Genomic DNA, 24,939 nt, shown 5'->3' on the forward strand with positions numbered 1-24,939 from the left:
AAACTCATCTCTAAAGCCAGTCCCAGCTGGATGCAGTGGCTCACACCTGTAATCCCAGCACTTTGGGAGGACGAGGCGGGTGGATCACCTGAGGTAAGGAGTTTGAGACCAGCCTGGCCAATGTGGTGAAACCCCGTCTTTACTAAAAAATACAAAAATTGGCTGGGCATGGTGGCTCACGCCTGTAATCCCAGCATTTTAGGGGGCCAAGGTGGGCGGATCATGAGGTCAGGAGTTTGAGACCAGCCTGGCCAACATGGTGAAATCCTGTCTCTACTAAAAATACAAAAATTAGCTGGGCATGGTGGTGTGTGCCTGTAATCCCAGCTATTTGGGAGCCTGAGGCAGGAGAATCGCTTGAACCTGGGAGGCGGAGGTTGCAGTTAGCCGAGATCGCGCCATTGCACTCTAGCCTGGGCAACAAGAGTGAAACTCCATCTCAAAAAAAAAAAAAAAAAAAAAAAAAAAAAGCCAGTCCCCCACGAACCTGACCTCTGAACCAAGTTATCACTGAACCACACCTATTTCCCCTTCACATTTGCTCTGCCCCCACCAAATCTGGAGGACAGCTGTGCAAAACAATGAAATTGTAGTTGTGTCCACAGGCAGGGGCTTGGAAGTCAACTCCAGGGGCTTCTGGGAAACATGGGCTGCCCTGCGCTCATACCTGACAGCTTCTCCTGGAGCGTGATCACATCCTGCAGGCGGGAGAAAGGCCCAGGCCCCACCTCTGTGCGCGCCCCCATCTTGAAGAAGTACCGAGTGTCGCTCTCCAGGCCATGGACCTCAGCACTGAAGATGTTTCCTGGGGGTGAGGGAGGCAGGGAGAGCAGGGATGGTGGATGGGGTGGGTAGATGCAGAGGTGGGCAGGGAATTGGGACTGGGAAAGTCTGCTCTCCACTTAGGCAGCAGCTTCTGCCTGCTTCTCCCAGTAGCCCCTGGAACAAACCCCAGCACTGTTCTCACTGCTGGAAGCGGGAGAGGCTGGGAAGCTCTTGCGCAGATGCCCTGGGGCAGGAGCCTCACCCTCCGTGGTGAGCAAGGTCCACTGGTGCTCAGGCTGCGTGTGGTTGTTGCTGTACAGGATCAGATACTCCACGATCTCCCCGTTGGGCTCTGTGGGGGGGCACCAGTGCAGCCGAACCGTGGACGGTGTCAGGGGGCTCAGTCGCAGGTCGGATGGGGGTGTGGAGGGCCCTGGGGTGCAGGAGAGGAGATGGGAAGAGACGTCAGAGCTGGGGGACAGGGCATGAGGACATGACCTCCCTTCTTCCCCTCCTTCATGGAACAAGCCACAAAGCAAAGATGAGGTCTGGTTTCTAGTTGGGGAATTCTAGAAAACAATGTGTGTGGTTGGAGGGACTTAACATTCCTCCCCTCCCAGAAACTCTTCTGCCCTCAGCTCTGCCCAAACCTTGGGGTTCTGAGGTATGTTTCTTGCTGCTGGGGCAAGAAGGAGTTAGGTAAAAGATGGGTTGGTGGCAAGGGGCTGGGAGCCACTCACGGTCAGGCAGGGTGGAGCGCTCCACCACAGAACCGAAAGGCCCATCCATGTCCACGCCGTGAGACTGCACTGCAAACTCGTATTTGGTGAATGGCTTCAAGCCGCCAATGAGGATGTCTTCTCCAGAACTGCTAAGGCAAGAAACGTGACTAGTGCTCTCAGGCACACTCTCCCAGCAGGGCAGCCCCCTCCAAATCTATTCCCCTGCAGTCAGCCCCAGCCCCCAGGCTCCACCCTGGGAAGGGAAGCTGCTCCCTGGCCTGGAGGCCACTACCACCACCCAGGGACCTACAGAGAAGTCTGGATATATGCTGCTCCAAGTCCAATCTCAAAACCAGGCCCCTTCCTCCAGGAAACCTTCCTGGATTAATCCAAGTTATTCTCCACCTATGGAATCATCTCCGATGCATCTTTTCTTTGGCTTAATTTTGCCTTCATGGCAATTGTATATATCAGTTGCTTTTTATGCGACTTCCCTCCACCAAACCTCAGGCTCCTCAGGCTCTGTCTCCCCATCTGACAGGGTGGAGGGAGCAGCTCTGAGGACAGGGGCAGGGTTCTCTTCACCATCAGACTGGGAGCCCTCTGAGGCTGGAGAAACAGGTCCGTCCTGTGTCACATTCTCCAGAGTTTGAGGACAAGGCTCTGTCGTGAGGGGACGGGATTGGATGGCCTCCTCGCTACCATCTGGTCAGCAGGCAAGGACGTGGACCCTGTGCAGCCCCTGTGTGGCCTCAGTGTAACAGGTGAGCCATGACATGTTCCTGAATCCCAGGGGCCTTTCCCTGATCACCACCTGCTGCCTTCCCACCACCACCCCCCTACCTGCTCTTCCTCCCTTCTTTACATTAGTAAAGGCATTAGTCCCCACCTGGTGTAATAGGTGACCAGGGAGGCATTCCTGAGCCCCCAGGGGCTGAAGCGCACAGTGTAGTTGACAATCTTGACTGTGGTGAAGTCTGGCTTTTTCCACCGAAGCCAGATGGATGTGGAGCTGTTTGATTCTGCATGGACGTGGGCTGGAGGCAGGGGTGGTCCCCTCTGGATAGGCATGTCTGAAAGGTGAAAACTAGAGTGTGAGGAAGGGAGGGAGGATACTCGTCCTTAAATATGTATAGTGGTTTACAGTTCCCAAGGCTGTTTCTTTGACCCTCTCCTTTGATCCTGTGAGTTGAGTGGCATCATTCCTACTTCACAGATAAGGCAATTGAGGCTTCCAAGAATTTGATTTTTGACTGTGGAACACTAGTCTGTAAGAACATAATAAAGAGAGAGGCAGCAAATCACAGCAATGAATAACCGTGGAACCAGACTCTGGAACCAGGTTGCCTCGGTTCAAATTCCAGCTCTGACACTTACTAGCTGTGTGACCTTGGAGAAATTACTTACCTTCTCTGTGTCTCCATTCACTGTTCTAATGATAGTACCTACCTCATGGGGTTGTTATGAGGATTAAATTATTTAATATTTTAAAAATAGATAGGAAATTGAAATATAATAAACACTATATTTATAAGTGTTTATTTTAGAAACATAAAATAAACCCCAAGAGAGCAAGAACCTTATTTGTGTTGTCCACCACTAAATTCCCAAAGCAGCTGGCACTTAGTAGACACTCAGCGAAATATTTGCTGAATGAAGAAATGAACAAACTGGAATTAGAACTCAGCTGGGTGTGGTGGCTCACACCTGTAATCCCAGCACGTTGGGAGGCCAAGGTGGGTGGATCACCTGAGGTCGGGAGTTCGAGACCAGCCTGGCCAACATGGTGAAATTCCGTCTCTACTAAATATACAAAAATTAGCCGGGTGTTGTGGTGCACACCTGTAATCCCAGTTGCTCAGGAGGCTGAGGCACAAGAATTGCTTGAATCCAGGAGGCAGAGGTTGCAGTGAGCTGAGATCACACCATTGCACTCCAGCCTGGGCAACAGAGTGAGACTCTGTCTCAAAAAAAAAAAGAACCCAAGCTTCATGGCTTCTGGTTGATTACTCCCTCTGCTAAACCACGTGGCTGGGAAGTTAGGGGTGAGGGAGTATCATGATGGGCAACTGAGGTGTCCAATGCAGGGCCACAAGGCAGTGTAGTGCAGTGGAAAGAGTTGTTTTGCCTGGAAACCAGGAGTCCCGGTTCTAGCCTAGGCTCTGTGCGACCTTGGACAAGTTCCTTTTCCTCTCTGAGCCTCAGTTTCCCATTAGGTCACACAGGGATACTCACTCTTCTTAGACTTGAGAGATAGTCTGATAGTGTGATGTAGACAAATGTGTTTTAAAAAAACTTGTTTTATGGTCAAACTTGGGGTCAGGAGTTACTGATCAACCATAGGGTTTCCCTCTGTTCAAACTTTGGAAATCAGCACTATTCATGGCTAATGAAAATAAGGTGGCAGGCCTAAGACAGTGAACAAACAAGCTTCTCTCCATGACAGAGGCTCTCTGGAGCTAAAAGAGGACCCCTAATCCTAGGAGAATGGGTTTGGGCATGAGCTGAGGCTACTGAAGTGCCTGCTCACGAGGCTGGCCCAAAGGAAAAGAAGAGGAAGCAGCTAGCAGAGCCCTCACCTGAGCCCTCCCCGCCTTCTTCCCCCACCGCCCTCACCTGGTGCGGGCGCCTTCTCTGTCTTGCCCTTCCACACTGCTGCATAGCCGTCCTCATGTTTGTTGAATGCCACGAGCTTCACCTCGTACAGCTGGCCAGGGACTGGGGAAGGTTACAGGGCTTAATGGCTAGGGGGACATCTGGGGTCACTCTCCCGTCCACAGAGAGCATCTCATCTCTAACTCCTTCACACAGCTTGCCCAGTCCCCACTGAAGCTACATCCCTCCCTCCCCCTCCCCCCAGCCGTCCTCACCTAGCTGGGTCAGCTCATACTGCTTCACTTTCTTCTTGAGCCGGACAGGCCCCACATCCCAAGCCTGGTCTCCACGGCCCCCTGGTGGGCGATCACCATTGGCTTCCTCCTCAGCCCCCACCTCCCGCCAATATAGTTTGTAGCCAGAGATCTGAGTGGGGTGAGGGGGTGGCTGCCATGACACGACCAGGGACTCCGTCTTTGCCTGCACCTTCAACTCTGCAGGGGCAAAAGGGACTGGGGGGCAGAGGAGCAGGATCGGAAAATTAAGGAACAGAATGCGGAATGAGGAGAAGGAGGCCAGGGATAGGAGACAGGGAAGAGGCATGAGGAAGAGGCAGGAAGATGGCATTCAGTGAGAGCCTTGCCAGCATTCTCCCAACACATCACCACTCAGCCACCACTCTAAGTGCCAGTCCTCGGCTCGGTCTAGAGGTGAACTCACTGTTCTACAAGCACAGAGTGCAGGGAATGCAGGGGTGTCTGCTGGGCATTTGCAAAGGGGTCAGCAAGGAGCACCTCTGGAGCAGGCTGATAGCACCTGGCACAGAATCGGCCTCTGTGAAGTCTCCTGAAGAATCAAACATCGGGGGCAGTGGGGGTGGTGCTTGCTGAGGCCAGGAAACAGGGATGCCACCATTACAGCAGGGAGGCCCACTTGAGAGTGAGGAGCTTACAATGTGTCAAACACTGTCCTATGCACTTTGTATGGGTATTATAACTTTATTCTTGCAACCCTCTAAAATAGTGAAAATACTACAACCTTCCCTTTACAGATAAGAAAACTGAAGCTCAGAGAGTTAAGTAAGTTACCCAGTGTCACATAGAGAGCACGTAGCACGGTTTGGTCAGCATTTCATCACTCTTATTGGGCCTCTCAACAAAAACAATCATCATCACCATCATCCTCAAAGCAGCTACAATTCAATGAGTTTTTATGTACTAAGCACTTTAGTTACGATACATTATTCAACCTCATGGCACTCCTGGGCAGTAAATGAAGCCTCAGAATGGTTTGTCCAAGGTCACACAGCAAATCGAAGGGACACCAGATCCCAGCCCTTCACCGCTGCACCTAAGCCTCACTCACGCATCAAGAGGAGGGAGCCACGGAAGGTCTCTGATGGAGGGCGGGGCCGGGGGGTGGGGCGCTGGGTCCCAAGGACACACGCACACCCACACAGTCACACACACACTGTCCTGTCTCTCCTCTAACCGCGTACCGTGGCTCTGGTTGTGCATACTGGGCGTCCTGTGCTGCATCCACTGGGAGGGGGCCCCGAAGCCGGCTGCTGTACCAGCCGAAATCCGTACTCGATACACCTTGTTTGGCTGAAGTGAGTTCAGCATCAGCTGTGTCTCATTTCCTCGCACCTCAGTGGAGAAAATCTGATCTGCAGGGACAGAAAAGGTGGGCTGCTGGGTAGCCACCTGAGGAACAGGATCCTAAACCCCCCTACACGGCTCTTCCACCTCATATCCTGTTTCCTCCATGCCCATGGGAGCCTGAGGCGTTCTCAGCACTGACCCTTCAGTGCCTGGGCAGATTCTATGGCTCCAGGGTTGAAGCTTGAGCCTCCAACTCTGGCTGATGCAGGCCATCAACCTGGGCTCAGCTGCAGGGAGAATGATGGCAGGCTTTCCCCGCTTCCCCAGGAGCTGTCAATGACCATCCCCTGCCAACACACACACACACGGGATGCAGACACAAGGGGCTGACCATGAAGGCCAGCAAGAATGCCTGGCTTCCAGAGCCCTGAGGGCCACCATGGCCACTTCCTCACCCTTCCCTCCTTCCTCACTCTTCCCCTGGTCCCTCAGCTACCTTCCTTCTCCTAACTTTTTATCCTTTTATTTTTTTCTGAGACAGAGTTTTGCTCTGTTACCCAGATGGGAGTACAATGGCACGATCACAGTTCCCTGCAGCCTTGAATTCCTGGGGTCAAGTGATCCTCCCACCTCAGCTCCCCATTTCCCAGATAAGGAAACTGAGGCAGGGACTCAGTAGAAGTACACACTGCAGCTGTAGAGGGGTTGGGGTGAGAGCCCAGGCCTCCCTCTGCCTTAAGCTAGGCCCCTCTGTCTTCCCTTTTCATTCCTGCCCAGACCCCTGTTTTTCAGGTTCACCCTTCTGCAACCCCTACTCTGCTTCCTTTCCTCCGACTCCCCTACCCTGCTCAGGTCTCCAGCAGCCCTGACAACTCTTCACGTTGATCATTCCCATACATGCCTGCAGCCCACCCGCCCCCACTCACCTTCCTTTCCCAAACCGTATTCTATCTTGTACTTCACCACCTGCCCATTGCTGAGGCTGGGGGGCAGGGGCAGCCACGCCACCCTGATGTCCGAAGGGTTGGGGCTGGACAGGGAGAGCTGGGGTGCTGCACTGGGGACTGAGACAGAAGAACATCAGCGTGAGCTCTGCTCCACCGACGTGGAAGGTGAGGCTTGGGAGCGGTCAGAGACTTGCCTGGGTCACACAGCAAGTCAGAAGTAGGCCAGGACCAGGATCTGAGGGAGGAAAGGGAGCTTCTCAGGGGAGCCCCAAGCTGAAGGATGAGGGGACATCTTTCCCACCCTGAAGCTGGAAAAAGTCTTGGAGCACAATCTTCCACGTCTAATGGGTTAATGTCACTGGCCCCTACCCCAGCTGGATGGTACATAGGTGTCAGAGAGAACTGCATGACACAGGGAATCATCACAAGACCTGGGCTTGAGTCCCAGCTGAACTACTGACCTGGGCAAATCATTCTCATTTTCTGGGCCTCAGTTTCCCCAACTGTAAACTGAGGAGAAGAACCCCCGCCCACTCTCTTACAGGGCACAAAAGATGATATGAGCAGGTAAAAATGCCTTTACATTAGTAAAGAGAGGGCGAGCTCCCCTCCCCAGGGAATTCTCTTTACCCCAAGCTGCCCATTGCGGGTTCAGAGGCCCTACCATCATCCAGTGTGTGCACCAGTGCTGGGGTGGAGGTGCGGCTGGCTCCCAGCTGGGAGTAGGCCACCACGTAGAACTCATAATCTGTGTTGGGTTCCAGGTCCCGAACCTGTAGTTCTGTGGTGTCGTTGTTCACTGCAAACTGGTATTCTACATTGTCCATGCCTGGTGACACGGGGGACAAGGGGACTGTCATAGTGCCACCCCTCAGTGCTGACTAGCTGGAGTCTGTCTAGGAATCCTTCATATTGTCCTGGTGTCTATTTATAGCTAAATCATCCCAGATAATCTGAGCTGGAGTGTATAAACTCCCTCAGCTTCCTGTCTCAGTGTATTAATTCCTCCACTGGTTAGGGAATGCTTTCTGGAAATGACCTCCCTCTCCAGTTAGTTAACTGGGATGGGAGGTGGCTCCAGGAACGTCCTCTCCCTCCTCTCTCAACAAATATGACTGAGGGAAGCAGTGGCCCTTCTAGCGCCAGTTGCCTAATCCATACCTACCATACCTATGCGGGTCTCTCCTATGGGCTCCCACCCCAGTCCATCCTCACCGCAGAGGTACCCATCAGGCAACCCTTCAGTCATCCGACCTGAACCCCTCCCGGCTGCGCCCCGCCGGGGCCTGCGCTGGTGCATCCCGCCCCAGGCCAACGTACCTCGTGCCTTCTGGTAGTGGAGAGAGAAGCCGATGATCTGCTCGCTGTGCAGCTCGGGCCGCTCCCAGGCCACCAACACAGCGGAGCTGCTCAGTGGCGTAGCAGTGACCCGCGTGGGGGCGCTGGGCAGCCCCTCGCGCACCACCACGGCCAGCGACGCGGCAGCGCATGCCATTCCCGCGCTGTTCTCAGCCACGCACTGGTAGTAGCCGGCGTCCTGCAGGCCGATCTGTGTGATGACCAGGCTGCCACCGCCGCCCTGGACCTTGACGCGCCCGTTGGGCCGCAGCGGCGCCCCGTTGTGCAGCCAGCGCAGAGCTGGCCGCGGCTCCCCCGACGCGCGGCACACGAAGCGCGCTGTGCTCGCCCGAGTCCGCGACAGCGCCTCGGGCGCCTGAGTGATGGCGGGAGCCGCTGGGGGCGCGAGGGGCGACGCTGAGCGCGGGCTCCCGCCACTAAGGTCTCTGCTTCTCCCCCCAGTACCCCAACCCTGCCCCCCACCGCCCTCCCTCGTTCGCCTTCCAATCACTCTAACCTCTCCCTGATTCACCCTTTCCAAACTACTCCGGCTCAGCGCAGACCTACCCTTTCTTCTCCCCATTTACCCCAGACCCAAAACGACCATTCCCTTTCTCTCCCAAAACTGTCCCCAGGCCTCCTCAGCCTCCCCTAAATATCGCTCCTCCCGGATCTAACCCCACCCCTAATTTACCCATCTCCTTCCTCCCTGCCCTCCGATGTGTCCCACACCTACCAGATCTACCCTGCCCCCCAGTTTTCTCAGTACCACTCAGATCACTCCACTATGCCGCCAATAATCCCAGTCCCACCTCCCCGCTAATCACCCGCGCCAGGCCCTAATCGATCACCCCTCTCCCTCCATCCCAGACTCAACGCTCCGCACTCCGTCCTCCAGTTACCTAGTCCCCATCCCTCGCCCCACCTCCGCCTTACTAGGGACTCCTCCCTGAGTTCGTCCTCCAGGAGAGCGCCTGAGTCCTCCCAGCACACCCACCCGTCCATCTCCTCCTGCTCTACTCACCCCAGCCCCAGCTAACCCGCTCCCTCCGCCCTTCGGCCCGCCTCACCCAGCACGCGGAGCTCGGCGGCGGCAGTGGCGAAGTCGCGCGTGTGGGGCTTGTTGGCGCGGCAGACGTAGACGCCGGAGTGCCGGGGCTGCGCGCCGGCAATTAGTAGGTTGGTGCGGCCCAGGACGATGACATCTGTGGAGATGGGCTTCCCGTCTGGGGAAGGAGAGGGAGACGCGCTGGAGGGGACGCTAGGGACTGCCCTTCCATTCACTCTCCGGACCTCAGGAACACTCTGCACCCGGATAAAGCAAACACAACCGTCCCTGGTCTGAATCTCATTTCCTCCTCTTGCCGGGACTCTCTGAGCCCGGCTGTCTACATCTGTAAGGGGGAATTAGCCCTTAACTGGCAGGGTTTCCATGAGGATTGAAAGAATGTGAGAACCCCTGGCACAGTGCAGGCATATATTAATAATAGGTGCTCAGCACACTCGTCAGTTTTCATTACTGAATTCATTTCTCTCAAGAAGGACATGCTCCTTCCCTGGGGTCCCAGCCCAGTACTATGATGAAGCTAGGGCTGGTAAGGTCGGACCAAGCCAACGATTCGAATGTGCACAAATTTTTATCTCAATGTGAAATGAAAACCATTTAAAAAGCCCTTGCCTTGTAGACATGAACAGAAAATCTAGAAAAGCAATGCAAATAGCCAAGAAACACAAAAATGTTCAACTTCATGTCATCAAAGAAAGGCACTTCAAAACAGATGTTAGGCTGGGCACGGTGGCTCATGCCTGTACTCTTGGCACTTTGGGAGGCTGAGGTGGGAGGATCACTTGAGACCAGGAGTTCAAGACCAGCCTGGGCAACATAGTGAGACTCCGTCTCTGTGAAAAAAAAAAAAGATATTAAAACACAGATGTTAATTTTCACCCATCAACTTGAGAACATTTTTAAAAATAGTAAATTGCAATGCTGGAGAAAGGGCCATAAAGGAGCTTTACCTAGGCCTTGAAGCCAAGGATTCCATTTATGTGTACCTGTCCTAGGAAGATGATCAGAAGTACAGGCAAGTATTTGTGAACAGAGCAGATCACTGCAGTGTTAACTGTAACAGCGGATAACTGGAAAGGACTTAAAAATCCAACAGCAGAAACTGGTGAATTACATTATAGCTATATTTAAAGAATGGAATATTAGTCATTACAATTTTTTTGAAAAAGTTTTAAAGATGGAGAAATGCTTATGGTACACTGTTGAATGAAAATATGACTTGGAACTGTAAATGCGGCACATGTTTTCAATTTCAGGGAGAAAACTGTACATATGCATAGAAAAAACTGAAAGAAGATATACTGGTACATAAACAATTTTTATCTCTGAGTGGTGGAGTGTTTTCTGCATCTTTTTTTTCCTAGTTTTCTACGGTGAACATGTACAATATTTGCAGTCAGAAAACAAAACAGCCGGACACAGTGGCTCACATCTGTAATCCCAGCACTTTGGGAGGCTGAGGCGGGTGGATCACTTGAGTTCAGGAGTTCGAAACCAGACTGGCTAACATGGCAAAACCCCATCTCTACTAAAAACACAAAAATTAGCCGAGTGTGGTGGTGCATGCCTGTAATCCCAGCTACTCGGGAAGCTGAGACAGGAGAATCACTTGAACCCAGGAGGCGGAGGTTGCAGTAAGCCTAGATCACACCACTGCACTCCAGCCTGGGAAACAGAGCAAAACTCCGTCTAAAAAAAAAAGAGAGAGAGAGAGAGAAAGAAAACAAAACAGGCCGGGAGCGGTGGCTCCTGCCTGTAATCCCAGCACTTTGAGAGGCCAAGGCGGGCGGATCACGAGGTTGGATCACAAGGTCAGGAGATGGAGACCATCCTGGCTAACATGGTGAAACCCAGTCTCTACTAAAAATACAAACCATTAGCCAGGCGTGGTGGCGGGCGCCCGTAGTCCCAGCTACTCGGGAAGCTGAGGCAGGAGAATCGCTTGAACTGGGAGGCGGAAGTTGCAGTGAGCGGAGATCGCGCCACTGCACTCCAGCCTGGGCGACAGAGCGAGACTCTGTCTCAAAAAAATAAAACAAAACAAAATCAAAAACAAAAAACCCATTCCCCTTCCCTGACTTAGTGGAGTAAGTTCCTGGAAAGAAAGCAGTGCTTGGGGTCAGGAGGAATGAAGCTCCTTTCCAGCCCTTCTCTTCCTAGGTGTTAGGATCCTCCAGGACAGCAATTCTCAAATCCGTACTGTGCACACGAATCACAGATTAGCAGGAGACCTTGTTAAGATGTAGAGGCCTGAGGCAGGGCCCCAGATTCTGCATTTCTAACTAGTCATAGGTAGCAGAGCTGAAGAGCACACTTTCAGCTAGAGCACCGGGCGCAGTGACTCATGGCTGTAATCCCAGCACCTTGGGAGGCCAAAATGGGTGGGTTGTTTGAGCCCAGGAGTTTGAGACCTGCCTGCGCAACATCTAGAAACCCTGTCTCTACAAAAAAATACGGGCATAGCGGCAAATGCCTGTAGTCCCACTATGGTATGAGGCCACCACTTCCTCATCTGCCCACTGGGAATAATAGTTCTGGCCCCTCCTCTCCCCAAAGGGCTCTTGGAGGCTGACAGGAGAACAGGTGTGAAAGTGCTTAGGAGACCGCACAGTGAAATTTGGCCCAGCACTGGCGTTACCCTGATGGCATCTCCAGTCACTCAGTGGCACTTCTCACTTGTAGCCTGATACTGTCAGACCTCTCTTCATAGATGTGTGTTTTCTCTCCCTCACTAGACGATGAGTTCAGAGGGCAGGGTCCCTGCCTCTCTGTGTTTTGTTCACTGTGCCCAGCATGATGCCAGTCACACAAAGGCAGCAGTATGCTGGGGTGGACCCAGAGCTGGCCTTATAGTTACACAGACCAACAGAGGGGTCTGGTTCCACCTAACTCACTGGCTATGTGGCACCTTCCCAGCTCTCAAGTACTCACTTGTAACACCGTTGTGAGGAAAAGAAATATGTAATTATGGTGGAGAACCTAGCTCAGCACCTGGCCTCAGGAGGGCTGCAATAACTGTTCTGTAAGTGGCAGCCTGGAAGTGCTTTTGTAAAGCACATGCTACACAGAGTGACAAGGAAGTCTGTCCAGTTCCCCACGCAGCTCCAAACTTGACCACCACGCCCAGCCCTGGGAAAGGAGTTCCTGCCACACCAGAAGGTTGGTGACCACTGGGTCGTCACCCATACATCCCCCTGACTTAGGGGCATGTGAGATGCCACATCCCTCCCTTCCCATGCCCTCCTTCTCCCACCCCCTCCACTCACCTTGTCGGACCCAGGACACGAAAGGGGTGGGGTCAGCTGAGGCCACACATTCCATCACCACACTCTGGCCAGACACCACTGTGGTGTTCTCTGGGGCTGCCACAATGACCACGTCCTGCCCCCTGGTGGATGCCAGGGACCCTGGCGAGAAGACAGACCAGCAGGCAGCCTTACCATTAGGCATTTGCCATGTGATACCTCACCTGAGTCTCACAGTAACCTGGTGAGGTGGTACTGGGGACAGCAGCAATGATTCCATCTGTCAGATGGGGGACGTAGCCATAAAATTCAGCAGGGCTGGGACTGGACCTCTGAGCTGTTTCTTTTAGAGCCAGAAGAATTGCCTGGGCTTCAACTCAGCACCAGAGAAATGATTAGACAGACCTACACCTACTTCCATTCTTCCCTCCCAAATGCAACCCACCGTCTAGGCAGAGGACTGTCAGGGTCATGGGCAAAGCACCAGACTTGGAGTCAACAGTTATAGTTTCTAGTTCCAGCACTGCCATTAACGCACTGGGTGACCTTAGGCAAATCCCTTCTCCAAAGGGCCTTGGATTTCCCAGTGGAAAAGGCAGACAGTGGGCTTGAGTTTCTGCCTGTGTGGCAGCTCCCTAAACCCTGATTTCCTGCCAAGTTCTTTGTGTGACCCTGGCCCCCGGGTGGAGTGGTGAATATCTGGATTGTCCAGCAGGTGGAGGCAGAGACCCCTAGAACAGAAGAGAGACGACACCAGACTGGGAGCAGCCCACCTGCTAAGCCCAGAAGGAACAGGGTGGGGACGGGGTGGGAGTGCGGAGAGTGGGTGGGAGGTGAGAGGGATGCATGGCAAAGGGAAGCAAGGGAGGGGCCCCTGGGGGAGGCTTGAAGTGAGATCTGTTGAGCACCTGCCAGGTGCCAGGCACTTTCCATTCTTATCTCAAGGACTCTTCGAGCCTCTCTGAGCTGGGCATTTGATAAGGAGCCCAGGGTCACGCAGATGGTGAGCAGAGAAGCCAGGATTCAAACCAGGTCTTTCCAACCCCAAAGACTGTGCCCTTCCTAATCCATCACACTGGGGCAAGAGCTTTTCAAAGAAACGAGTAAAGGATAAGAGCACTAGGCCACAGGGAGCCAGATTTGCAAGGCACAGAAAGCAGAGAGGGACAAATCCCCCAGTGCCTGAACCCCTCAGTGACTATAGAAGGGCAGAAGAGAAAGGGGCAGGGACCAGGGCTTCCAGGCACTGACACTGCCTCAGATGCCACGCATCCCCACCTCTGTCCCCAGCCTTCGACACTGCATCCAACCGGAGGGCACACAGGCTCTGCATGAAGAGAGGAGCCCTGCCCTGGGAGTCTGGGGTCTTGTGTTCCAGCCCAGTTCTTTCTTCCCTGGTTTGCTGGGTGGCAGTACCCTCTCTGGGCTTCATCGCCTCACCTGTCAATGGGACTAACATTTATCACCTACTTGAAGGCAAGGCCTGGACCCCTTGAGGTCCCTCCCAGCTCTGAGGTGGCTGGTTCCAGAAACCCCCAGGTTTCCCCACCCAGCCAGCCCCCTTACCTCTGCGGGCCACACTGAGTAGGGCCTCCTGGCTGAAGCGCTGGCGAGCTGAGTTGGTGGCCACACAGCGGTAGGGGCCTGCATCACTCTCCTGAACATCCAGGATCTGAAGGACGCCGTTGGGAAGCGTGATGAGCCTTGGGAAGAGGGGAGCGGGCAACTGTGAGGTGGGCAGGGGGGCCACAGGGAGGGTGGCTCATGGGAAGATAAATGCAAATTAAAACTCTAAGATACTAGGCCAGGCGCAGTGGCTCACGCCTGTAATCCCAGCACTTTGGGAGGCAAGGCAGGCGAATCACATGAGGTCGGGAGTTCAAGACCAGCCTGACCAACATGGAGAAACCCCGTCTCTACTAAAAATACAATATTAGCCAGGCGTAGTGGTGCATGCCTGTAATCCCAGCTACTCGGGAGGCTGAGGCAGGAGAATCGCTTGAACCCGGGAGGCAGAGGTTGCGGTGAGCCAAGATCGCACCATTGCACTCCAGCCTGGGCAACAAGAGCGAAACTCCATCTCAAACAAACAAACAAAAACTCTAAGACACCGTTTTCACCTATTAGATTGGTGAAAATCAGAAGGCTTAATAACACTCCATGTGGATGAGGGAATGGGGGAAGGCACTCCTGCCTCGATGGTGGCCCTGCCCATACACCATCTGTCCAGGGCAAGCTGGTGATATCTCAACATCAAAACTTCTAGGGCTCTATCCCACAGATACTCTCAGATGTGCGCACAAGAGCACATGTTAAACGATATTCACTCCAGCACTGTCTGTGATAGCAAAAGGCTGGAAACAACCCAAGTGTCCATCTGTAGGGTGGGAACTGGCTAAATTGGTTTGGGTACATTCGCACAATGGAATGTTAGGCAGCTGCTAAAAAGGAGGCAGCTCCATGTTTGCTGATAGAGGGCCATCTCCAAATGTGTTCTGGTACAAAACAATATGTGTGGGGACATGTAGGCTTCTATGCTTGCGTATACATTCAATGTTCCTGGTAATAGTGGTTGTCTCTAGCAAGGGGACCTGGGATCCAGGGGACTGAGGGTGGGAGGGACTGACTTTTTATTATATATCCTTGTATACAGTTTGAATTTTTTTTACCCCTTGCCCATATTACCTTTTCCCTCCCTTGATAAAATATTCTTTATTCACACTATCTCATGTGACCCTTAAAACAAGCCCAAGACATAGAGGAGGTCACAACCTCCATTTTACTGGTGAAAAATAGGCTCGGAGGGAGGAGGGTATTTTCCCAGGATCTCATAGGTGGAGCAGAGTGAAAACTCGAACCCAAGTCTTCTGGTGCCAAATGTCATATTCATCCTACCTGCCTGTCTCGGCAGCCATTGAATGGCTGAGAATGCCCTTGGAGAGGACGTGGTCTCCAAGCAGACCCAGCCAACACGTAGGTTACTTAGAAGGGGCATGATGGATGAGCGTGTTCCCTGCCCTCTGGGCTAAAGAAATAGAAAGGTCCAGAGACCTTACTTGAGAAACCATGTAATCTGGGATAGGGAGGTCTCCATGGGGTTTGGGATGGTGGAGACCAGAGTGGACTCTGACCTAAGGAGGGGGTGAATGGGTCCCTCGGAATCCTCCAACTGGGATCCCTACAGGGTCAGCTCCAGGTTGAGAATCCTAGTTTCTCAACAGAGCAAATTGTGCTGGCCTCTGGGATGTAGGCTGGGCCAAGGTCAGAGAGGGAAGGGGGCAGTTGTGCGCTTGGTGGAGATCCCTTAGCTCCTGGGGAAGTGGGGTCTAAAAAAATCTAAACATGGAACAGAAGAAGTAGCTCAAAGGCTGGGGAGGAAGAATGTTCTAAACAGGGGCCCTACAAACCTGCCGTGACCCAAAGACTTAGAGGACTTAGAGAAAAAAAGCATAAATATGCCCTGCTCTTTCCTGCATTGCACAGGCAAACCCACCTCTGCCCCCAGCCTCTCACCCTCAGCTCCAACAGCTGTCTACATAAGTGCTGGGGCAGAGCGAGAGAAAGGGACAGGGAGGCAAGTGTGGCTGGAGCGAAATCCTGGGCCAGGACCCAGTCTACTGCCAGAGAAGAACTGACAGGAAAGGACGAACTGGGGAAGGACAAGTAGGACCCACCTAGAAAACAGGCCCCACCCCCATCCATCTAATGTGCTCTTCCCCCAAGACCTTTCTTTCTCCTCTTTTCCTCCCTCAGACTAGCGAGCTGACTATGCTGCTGGGAACTGCCTACACTTCCTAACCTCAATGTTTCTAGGTCTTTCAAGGGAATATTGTGCTCCAAGTACTCCAGAGGTAGTCTCTCCTTTGAAAAAATAACATTCCCTTAATGATGTGATTGAGTGAATGAATGAATGAACAAATTAATGAATGAATGAATTCCTTTCCCCAGATATGGTGCTATTGCTGCAGCCAATAGAGGCAAGATGGAACCACTTTGAGGGTTCATCTAAAATCTTTTCTGGCCGGGCTTTTTGGGAGGCAGAGGCAGGAGGATTGCTTGAGGCCAGGAGTTGGAGACCAGTCTGGGCAACATGGCGAAACCCAGTCTCTACAAAAAATACAAAAATTAGCCAAGGCATGGTGGTGCACACCTGCAGTTCCAGCTATTCAGGAGGCTGAAGTGGGAAGATCGCTCGAGACCGGGAGGTAGAGGCTTCAGTGAGCAGTGATTGTGCCACCGCACTCCAACCTTTGTGGCAGAGTTGAGTCCCTGCTCAAAAAAATCTTTTGCTTTGCTAAAATGTGTTTTTAGAAGCTCTGTCCTTGGAAAGGTGTTCAAAATATGTTAGTTAGTGGGGGAAAAAAGTAAAAAAAACAGTGTTTATGAAGAAATTCTACTTTTAGAAAATAGAGAAAAGTTATGTTAGGATATACATAGAAGAAGTCAAAGGTGGCAAAGCTCATGTGGTTTATGGGGGTTTTCTGTAGGAGTGGGATTACGGGGGATTCTTATTTATTGTGCCTGTTAAGTGGGGTTTTTTTTTTTGCAATTAATACGTATCAGTTAGGAAATATAAAAATTTTTAAATGTAAATTGCTAATAGTCTGTGCCCTTGTACACTTTGGTTTGTAACTTGGGCTCTAACACAGAAGCACTGTGACATGGTGGAGAGAACTGGTTTCAATGTATGTGATTTTAGCAAGTGACATTCCGTATCTGGGCCACAGTTTTCTCATTTGAAAAATGGGTTAAATAATTCCTGTCCTGCCTTCTTCACAACCCTGACCCTCTTAATGTGTTTTGAGCTCACATTAGATAATGGACATAAACACATTTATGAATTGCAAGCTCTAAACACATGTTTACAATGGCGTAACCCACATACATATTTCAAAAGACTGCAAGGAAACGCTCAAATTGGTAAAAGCTGTGTTCAGTCAGTAGGCGACTTTTTTCCCCTTTCTGTAAAGTTGGTATACTTTACCATTTTAAAAGAAATTCAAATTTCAAATAAAATAAAAGCTACTTATAGAATGAAAAACAACCTCAACTTGAAAGGAAGGGATTATTCTTTTTCCAACCTCAAACCTGAGTCTGCTGCTCCTACCCACAAAAGGCCACTTGGGCCCCGAGGATTAAAGAACACAGAAGAAATGACGCAGCTGCTCTGAATTTCCCAAGGGCCAAGGAGCCCCCACCCTAAGCCCTTGAGATCCACCCAGGGCAAGGGGATACTGGCTGGAAGTCACATGAGATTGACAGAAATGGTAACCACTGGGAGAGGGTAGGGCAGGAGCCCATGTTATTTAAGTCCCTTAGTTCCATGTTTCTTAAAATGTGAGTGAATGGCGATAACAAAATGATTTCAAGTGGATCCAGATACATGGCTTTTTATCCTAGAAGTTATATTATTTATTTTTATGGCTATCTTCTATTTATGGCAAGTGTTGCTGGTTTTCCATTTTATTGCAGTGAGATAATGTTCCCTTTTAAAATGTGTTCAAGTTACAAAAGAGCAAGTTGATGTAAAGAAAATTATTAAGTGATTGTGTAAATGGTATAAGTATGGTCACAATTATGAAGGTGGTTTGTGAATACCTGGGATTTGGGAAACATTGCTGTCACTGATTACTGGTTCCCATGGAAGAAAAATTACCCCCTAGATTATCCCCTATTATTAGAAAATAGTATAAATACCAGGGATTTGCCTTGGGGTCTAGTCTTTACCATCAGTTTCAAACGAAGCACATACACCCTGACGCAGTGTGTTTATTAACTGCACATGTGCACACGCTACACCAAGGCATATGGTCTCCTTCAAACCACTGGTCTGAGTTTATGAATAGCATATTTGTGCATGCACTATATCTGGGCATGTGTAAAAATACATACCTTGGGCATAATCAAGTTGCTGTTTTAGACATTTCTTTATTCCCCCCACACAATGTGCCGGGACATGCGAGCCCAGCTTATTTATAGATGAGGATCACTTTTCAGAGGACTTGGGGGCAAACACTCCCAGAGTCCAGAAACTGGCAGCTCTGGCCTCCTGGGTTAGGTTTGTGGCTTCATGGGATGACGCCTGAGCTAGACGTTGGGGGTGGTGGGGAGGTCTGAAACCCACTGGTTTGCTGAGAAGCTTTGGAGAAGTAACTTCTCTGCTCCCAGCCACAGTTGGACTACAGATTTCTAAACCCACCGTTAATTTTTTAAAAAATTGAAGTTGTAATGTGATACAAACTTCTTCAGACCTCACAGGTTCCGCACCCAACCACCAAATGACACCTACCAGAGGCCTGTGTATCCTCCACACAGGTTGCTGGAGTCTGACACTCTGAGTACTAAGCTGTGTGACCTGGGGCAAGTTATTTCTGCCTCTGATCCTCCAATCCCTCATTTAACAATCCAGATACAAATACCTACCATCTTCATATGTACAGACCTGGAAGGATGTTCATCTAGGGGTACGTGAAAAAAAAATTAAAGTTGCAATATAATCCCATTTTTGTTTTTGAAAAAATAAAAGATGATTCAACAAAAATATAATTTTTTATAATTTTTTAATATTTTTTATATTTTTATATATTTTTATAATTATATTTATAATTATAATTATATTAATCAATATAATTAATTATTATTATTTTGAGACAGAGTCTTCCTCTGTCTCCCAGGCTGGAGTGCAATGGCGTGATCTTGGCTTACTGCAACCTCTACCTTCTGGGTTCAAGCGATTCTCCTGCCTCAGCCTCCTGAGTAGCTAGGTTTATAGGCGCCTGCCACCATGTCCAGCTAATTTTTGTAATTTTGGTAGAGACGGGGTTTCACCATGTTGGCGAGGCTGGTCTTGAACTCCTGACCTCAGATGATCCACCTGCCTCAGCCTCCCAAAGTGCTGGGATTACAGGCATGAGCCACTGTACCTGGCCTAAGTTTTGTATTTTCACTCCAGCCTGGGTAACAGGCTGTGAAGTGGCTCAATTTTGGCTCACTTTAACCTCCACCTCCCGGGTTCAAGTGATTCTCCTGCCTCAGCCTCCTGAGTAGCTGGGATTACAGGCATGCGTCACCACGCCTGGCTAATTTTTGTTTTTGTTTTTGTTTTTTTTTTAGTAGAGATAGGGTTTCACCATGTTGGTCAGACTGGTCTCGAACTCCTGACCTCATGATCCACCTGCCTCAGCCTCCCAAAGTGCTGGGATTACAGGCGTGAGCCACCGCGCCTGGCCTAAGTTTTGTATTTTTTGAGAGATTACGTTTCACCATATTGCCCAGGTTGGTCTCTGACTCCTGAGCTCAAGCGATCCGCCCACCTTGGCTCCCAAAGTGTTGGGAGTACAGGCGTGAGCCACCACGCCCAGCCATACTGATATGAATTTTAAAAGTGCATCTGCTAGGAATATAAATTAAAAGTAAATAGAGGAAAATGTGAAAATAAGAAATACCTACATTAAAGGATGATTGGAAGGGTTAAGTGAGAAAACATGTAAAAGGCTCAGCATGTGCCTGGCCCAAGGTACACTCCCATTAAGTGGTTCATGTTGTGACTTCCAACATGGGGAGATTTTGCTGCCCTTCTGCTACCCTCTCTGGGGGGCATCAGGAGTAGGCTCTCGCTTGGTTCTCTCTTGCCCAGCTCATCTGTTCTGGGTTCATGGAACTCCAAGGAGGCACCCATCATCATACAGTGGTGACAGGCTCCACATTTAGAAAGGCACAGAACTTCAAATGTCAGTGTTAGAAAGGCTGGGTCAGCATTTCCCAGGGTTCACCCTCTAGAATGCTCATTCATGGGATGTTAAGGGGCTCCTGGGCAAACGAGCCTAGGAAGTGCTTGGTTAAACAAGGTCAACAGGATTCTCAATACAGCACTTCTCAGGGCCTTGCCAACTCCAGGAGGGAGATTTACAGGCAGTTTCCTGTTCTTGTTTGATCATAGAATACTTCATTCAAGAAGCATTTAAAGGGACTAACATTCTATAAAGGCCACGCTTTGGGAAACCACAATCTAAATCAACTTTCATTTGTTTCCCCCTTTCATTTTATAGGTGGGAAGAAGAATAGGCTGGGTGAGAAGTGACTCTCTGAGGACCAGAGGGGCTAACCCATCACCAAAGTCAACAGGATCTCTCTTTTTTTTTTTTTTTTTTTTTTTTTGAGACAGGGTCTCGCTGTGTCACCCAGGCTGGCTGGAATGCAGTGGCATTATCACAGCCCACTGTAGCCTCAACCTCCAAGTGATCTCACTCAGCCTCCCAAGTAGCAGGGACCACAGGCACCGCACTGCCACACTGGGCTAATTTTTGTATTGTTTTATAGAAACAGGGTTTTGATATTTTGCATAGGCTGGTCTTGAACTCCTCGGCTCAAGTGGTCCTCCTGCTTCGTCCTCCCAAAATGTTGGGATTACAGGCATGAGTCACCACACCCAGCCAGGATCTCTTATGTATGGACCTCTCACCCTCTTTCTCCCTCACAACTGTCCTGTGGCTTTTCTACCCCGAAGTTTCTCCTACAACCCCCATCCTTACCTACACATGGGCAAAAGTCAGAGGAGCTGGGACAATGCAACACAGGCAACAGAAGGTTGGATCCAGGGGAGAAAGGGCAGTGTTTCAGAGCCCGAGGAGCCCCACCTCCACCAGGACGGGAGAAGGATCTAGCTGGTAACTACAGCTAGAGATATAGGGAGAGGACTGCAGGGTGGCTGGGAAAGGCCTTGGAGCCACATTTCCAAAGATACGTAAGAATCCAGGGGGTGATGACTGAGTCATGAGACCAACTCAGAGACCACAGATGCAAATGAGCCTTGTGGTTTCTGGTATGCTGCATACACATCTGGACCTACCCAGGAAGCCACAAGAGGGACCAAGTCCAGGGTCTAGACTCTGCTTCCCTTCCGCCTTGGAAACTCTTCCCTGGGATTGCTCTACCCATCCATTGCCTTTACAGGGAAAGAGGAGAGTAAAAGAGGAAAGACCTCTACAATTCACTTCTCAGAGGGCTGCGCCCCACTGGATGGAATTGAGAGAGGAAGAGAAGTTATGCATCTACAGTGGAAACTCCGGAGGAACCCTGAAAAGAGAAAACCTTCCCAGCAGCCTCGGGGAGCCCTCAACAGACAACCAACATTCTGCCAATGGCTCACGGTACGGCTTGGGATAAGCCACAGCTCCTCTCTGGCCCTCAATCTCCACAATAAAGCAAGTGGTTGGACTAGATGTGCTGGGAAGGACTCCACTACTACATCTCCCCAGGCTCCACAGCTCAATGGGTAGCTTTCCTCCCAGGGAGCAAAAATTTCTTGTCCAACTTCTCTTTGGGACTAGACATGAGCCAGAAGTCAGGCGGTAGTTGACACTCAAGTCAGCTTAGGTAAATGCAGCTACCTCGACTCTAAGAATCTCAGTTCTGAGCACACCCCAGAGCCCTCTCTGCCCTGCCTACCAGGACCCGCTCCCCTACAGGGCACTCACCGAGGCTCCTCAGGCAATGTCACCTGGTCCTTCTCCCAAGTAATGATGGGAGCTGGCAGCCCTTCAATGTGGCACTCAAAGCGAGCTGTCCCGTTCTCCTCCACCATCTGAGACTCCGGGTGCAGAGAGAAGTCTGCGAGTGCTGGGGACAGTGAGACACAGGCAGGGACAGGAAAGGAATAGGAGAGAGAAGCCACAGCAAGCACAAACAGTGAAACACATCCGCATGGAGGCACAGAAACACAGAGTCATAGAAACACACAGCAGAGCCAATTCAGATCGAGGGAGACACAACAAGAAGTGGTGATTAGCGGTCAGATACTGCCAGCAGAATGAATTCCAAAGCCCCCCTGCCCAACGTCATCATGATGGTCAAACTGTACAGTAATATGCACATTTCTTCTGGCCTGAAAGTTATTTCATGGTGATCTGTGCCTCCTGAGAGCCGCCTAACGGGTAAGGCTGGAGCAAGGGTTTGAATCCACATGTTCCACCTGCCGTGCAGGCAGGAGCTCCCTTAGGAGGCAGCTTTGTGCCTCTGACACAAAGGGGGCACTCTGGCAGGCTCCCTGGAGGAGAGCACAAGCCCAGACTCTAGGACTCAAAGGGAAAGAAAAGCAGAAGGAACAGGGGAGTGGAGAAGAAGCGGGAAGATTCTGGAATACTCAAGAATGAGGATAGACAATAACAGGAAGAGACCTATTGAGCAGGATGGGAAGCAGGGAAAAGGTGGGGTGGGATCAAGAGAGAGGCATTTGTGCAAGTAACTAACTGCAGATCCCACTTCGCACACCCCGAGTCTAGGTTTCAGCCTCAGCCCTATGCAAGCACTTACTGGCAAGCTTGATGACAGCAGTCTGGCTGGCCAGCACTCCGAGGGGCCCGTGGGCTAGGCACGAATAGCTGCCTTCAATGACCCCCACGGCCTCAGGGACTGACTTGTCACTGCCATTGGGTGCCAGTGGCTGGGACAGCCACAGGGAACCATTGGGCAGCAGGTGTAGGTGGTCGTGCTCCAGCAGGGTGTCCCCATCCTTGCTCCAGGTCACCCTGTTGGGGGGTCCAGCAGCAGCAGCCCCCAGGCTACAGTTCAGCACTGCAGCCTGCTCTGGGCCCAGGATCACTTGCAGCGGCCCCACTCCACAGCTCAGCTCCACAGTCGTCTCCTGGGGCAACAGCAGCTCCCCTGCATAGAGAAGGAGCACGGGCCCATCAGTGTATGTCCCCCCACCTCCCACAGCCTCTGCTCCTGGGTCACCCATGCAGGGGCTGGGGCAAATCAAGGAGAAAGACCTGCGTCTGGATCCCAGCTCTCCCCTTACTAACTGTGACCTTGGACAAACTGCTGCACTCCTCTGTGCCTGTCTTCCCCTGCTGCTCAATTTCCTCATAGCAGCATTATTCATAATAGCCAATGAGTGGAAATAACCCAAAAGCCCATCACCTGATGAATGGATAGATTATTCAGCCATCAAAAAGAATGAAGGACTGATGCATGCTACAAGGTAGCATGCAAACTTGATGCTAAGTGAAGGAAGCCAATCATAAGATGCCACATTTTGCATGATCTCATTTCTATGAAATGCCCAGAGGAGGCAAATCCATAAAGACAGAAAGTGGATTAATGATTGTCAGTGACTGGGGGGAGGAAGGACAGGGAGTGACTGCTAATGAGTACAGGGTTTCTTTTGGGGGTGATGAAAATGTTCTAGAATTAGATAGTGGCTGTGGTTGCACAATGTTGTGAATATGAATATACTAAAAACCACTGAGTTGAACACTGTATAGGGTGAATTTTGTAGTACGTCAATTGTCTCTCAATTAAAAAAGCATACCAGCCTGGGTAACACAGAGAGACCCCATCTCTACAGATAATTTAAAAAGTTAGGTGGCATGCGCCTGTGGTCCCAGCTACTCAGGAGGCTGAAGCAAGGAGGATCTCCTGAGCCTAGAAGTTTGAGGCTACAGTGAGCCACGATCACGCCACTACACTCCAGCCTGGCTGGCAGAATGAGACTCTGCGAGAAAAGAATATAGTGGCTGGGTGCAGTGGCTCACACCTGTAATCCCAGCACTTTGGGAGGCCAAGGCGGGTGGATCATGATGTCAGGAGTTTGAGACCAGCCTGACCAACATGGTGAAACCCCGTCTCTACTAAAAATACAAAAATTAGCCAGGCGTGGTGGCGCGCACCTGTAATCTCAGCTACTCAGGAGGCTGAGGCAGGAGAATTGCTTGAACCCAGGAGGTGGAGGCTGCAGTGAGCCAAGATTGCCCCATTGCACTCCAGACTGGGTGACAGAAAGAGATTCTGTCTCAAAAAAAAAAAAAAAAAAAAAAAGCACAGTGCCTGACACAGAATGGGGGCTCAGTAATGTCATTCCCTACCCTGGAACCTAACAGATCATATTGATCATTATCACCCAATCAAAAATATGCCACTGGAGGCCAGGCATGGCGGCTCACTCCTGTAATCCCAACACTTGGTGAGGTTGAGGGCTAAGGCAGGATGATTGCTTAAGCCCAGGAGTTTGAAACCAGCCTGGGTAACATAGGGAGACCTCATCATTACAAAAAAAATTTTTTTTAATTAGCCAGGCATGGTGGGAGGATCCTTTGAGCCCAGAAGGTAGAGGCTAAAGTGAGCTGTGATTGCACCACTGCACTCTAGCCTGAGTAACAGAGTGAGATCCTGTCTAAAATATACACATATACATATATAGATCTCTCTCTCTCTCTGTCTCTCTCTCTACACACACACACACACACACACACAGAGGCTAGAAAAATACTGTATCCAAGAAACATTTAAAATGTATTATAAGTGTGAGAAAGAGTGTATGTGTGTGTGTGTGTGTGTGAATACTATATATTTTGAATAAACAAAACAAAAATAAGTCCCAGCTGGTTGGGGGAGCCACCTGGATGAAGGAAAGTCAGACATTCCCCCTTCCCCAACAATGAACTAAGTGAGCAGATCCTGCTGGGAATTGTTAAGTGCCTCAGGTAGGGACTAGACTCAAGCTGGATTCACAGCCAGCATGAGAGGAGGCGCCCATGGCTCATTCCAGGCCCTGGCAGCCGGCAGCCTGGTCTGTCCTGGTGACTGGAGAAGCTCAACACTCCCTGCAGCTAATTTCCCCAAGGCCATGCAGGAGGCCAGAGCCAGGACTCAGGTCTC

At 50.9% G+C, this 24,939-nt stretch overlaps 1 protein-coding gene across 9 annotated transcripts in view; it reads right to left on the reverse strand.

The window, feature by feature from the left end:
• Positions 1–24,939, reverse strand: part of IGDCC4 (immunoglobulin superfamily DCC subclass member 4) — a 40,906-nt gene that overhangs the window by 6,310 nt on the left and 9,657 nt on the right. For 3 of the 9 annotated variants that reach the window (XM_063652282.1, XM_063652279.1, XM_063652281.1), the window contains 15 exons: positions 22,594–22,944; positions 21,759–21,900; positions 13,849–13,985; positions 12,304–12,444; positions 9,042–9,197; positions 7,954–8,367; positions 7,298–7,462; positions 6,613–6,750; positions 5,581–5,751; positions 4,358–4,594; positions 4,104–4,205; positions 2,377–2,560; positions 1,506–1,636; positions 1,028–1,198; positions 668–805 (listed from right to left, as the gene is read on the reverse strand). In XM_063652282.1, the coding sequence (XP_063508352.1) occupies positions 668–805; positions 1,028–1,198; positions 1,506–1,636; positions 2,377–2,560; positions 4,104–4,205; positions 4,358–4,594; positions 5,581–5,751; positions 6,613–6,750; positions 7,298–7,462; positions 7,954–8,367; positions 9,042–9,197; positions 12,304–12,444; positions 13,849–13,985; positions 21,759–21,900; positions 22,594–22,944 (2,778 nt within the window). The remainder of the gene's footprint in view (positions 1–667; positions 806–1,027; positions 1,199–1,505; positions 1,637–2,376; positions 2,561–4,103; positions 4,206–4,357; positions 4,595–5,580; positions 5,752–6,612; positions 6,751–7,297; positions 7,463–7,953; positions 8,368–9,041; positions 9,198–12,303; positions 12,445–13,848; positions 13,986–21,758; positions 21,901–22,593; positions 22,945–24,939) is intronic. The other 6 variants (XM_054450211.2, XM_063652280.1, XM_063652285.1 and 3 more) reach the window with 3 other exon arrangements.

Source organism: Pongo pygmaeus, chromosome 16 (genome assembly GCF_028885625.2).
Source record: "Pongo pygmaeus isolate AG05252 chromosome 16, NHGRI_mPonPyg2-v2.0_pri, whole genome shotgun sequence".
NCBI classification, from domain to species: Eukaryota; Metazoa; Chordata; class Mammalia; order Primates; family Hominidae; genus Pongo; species Pongo pygmaeus.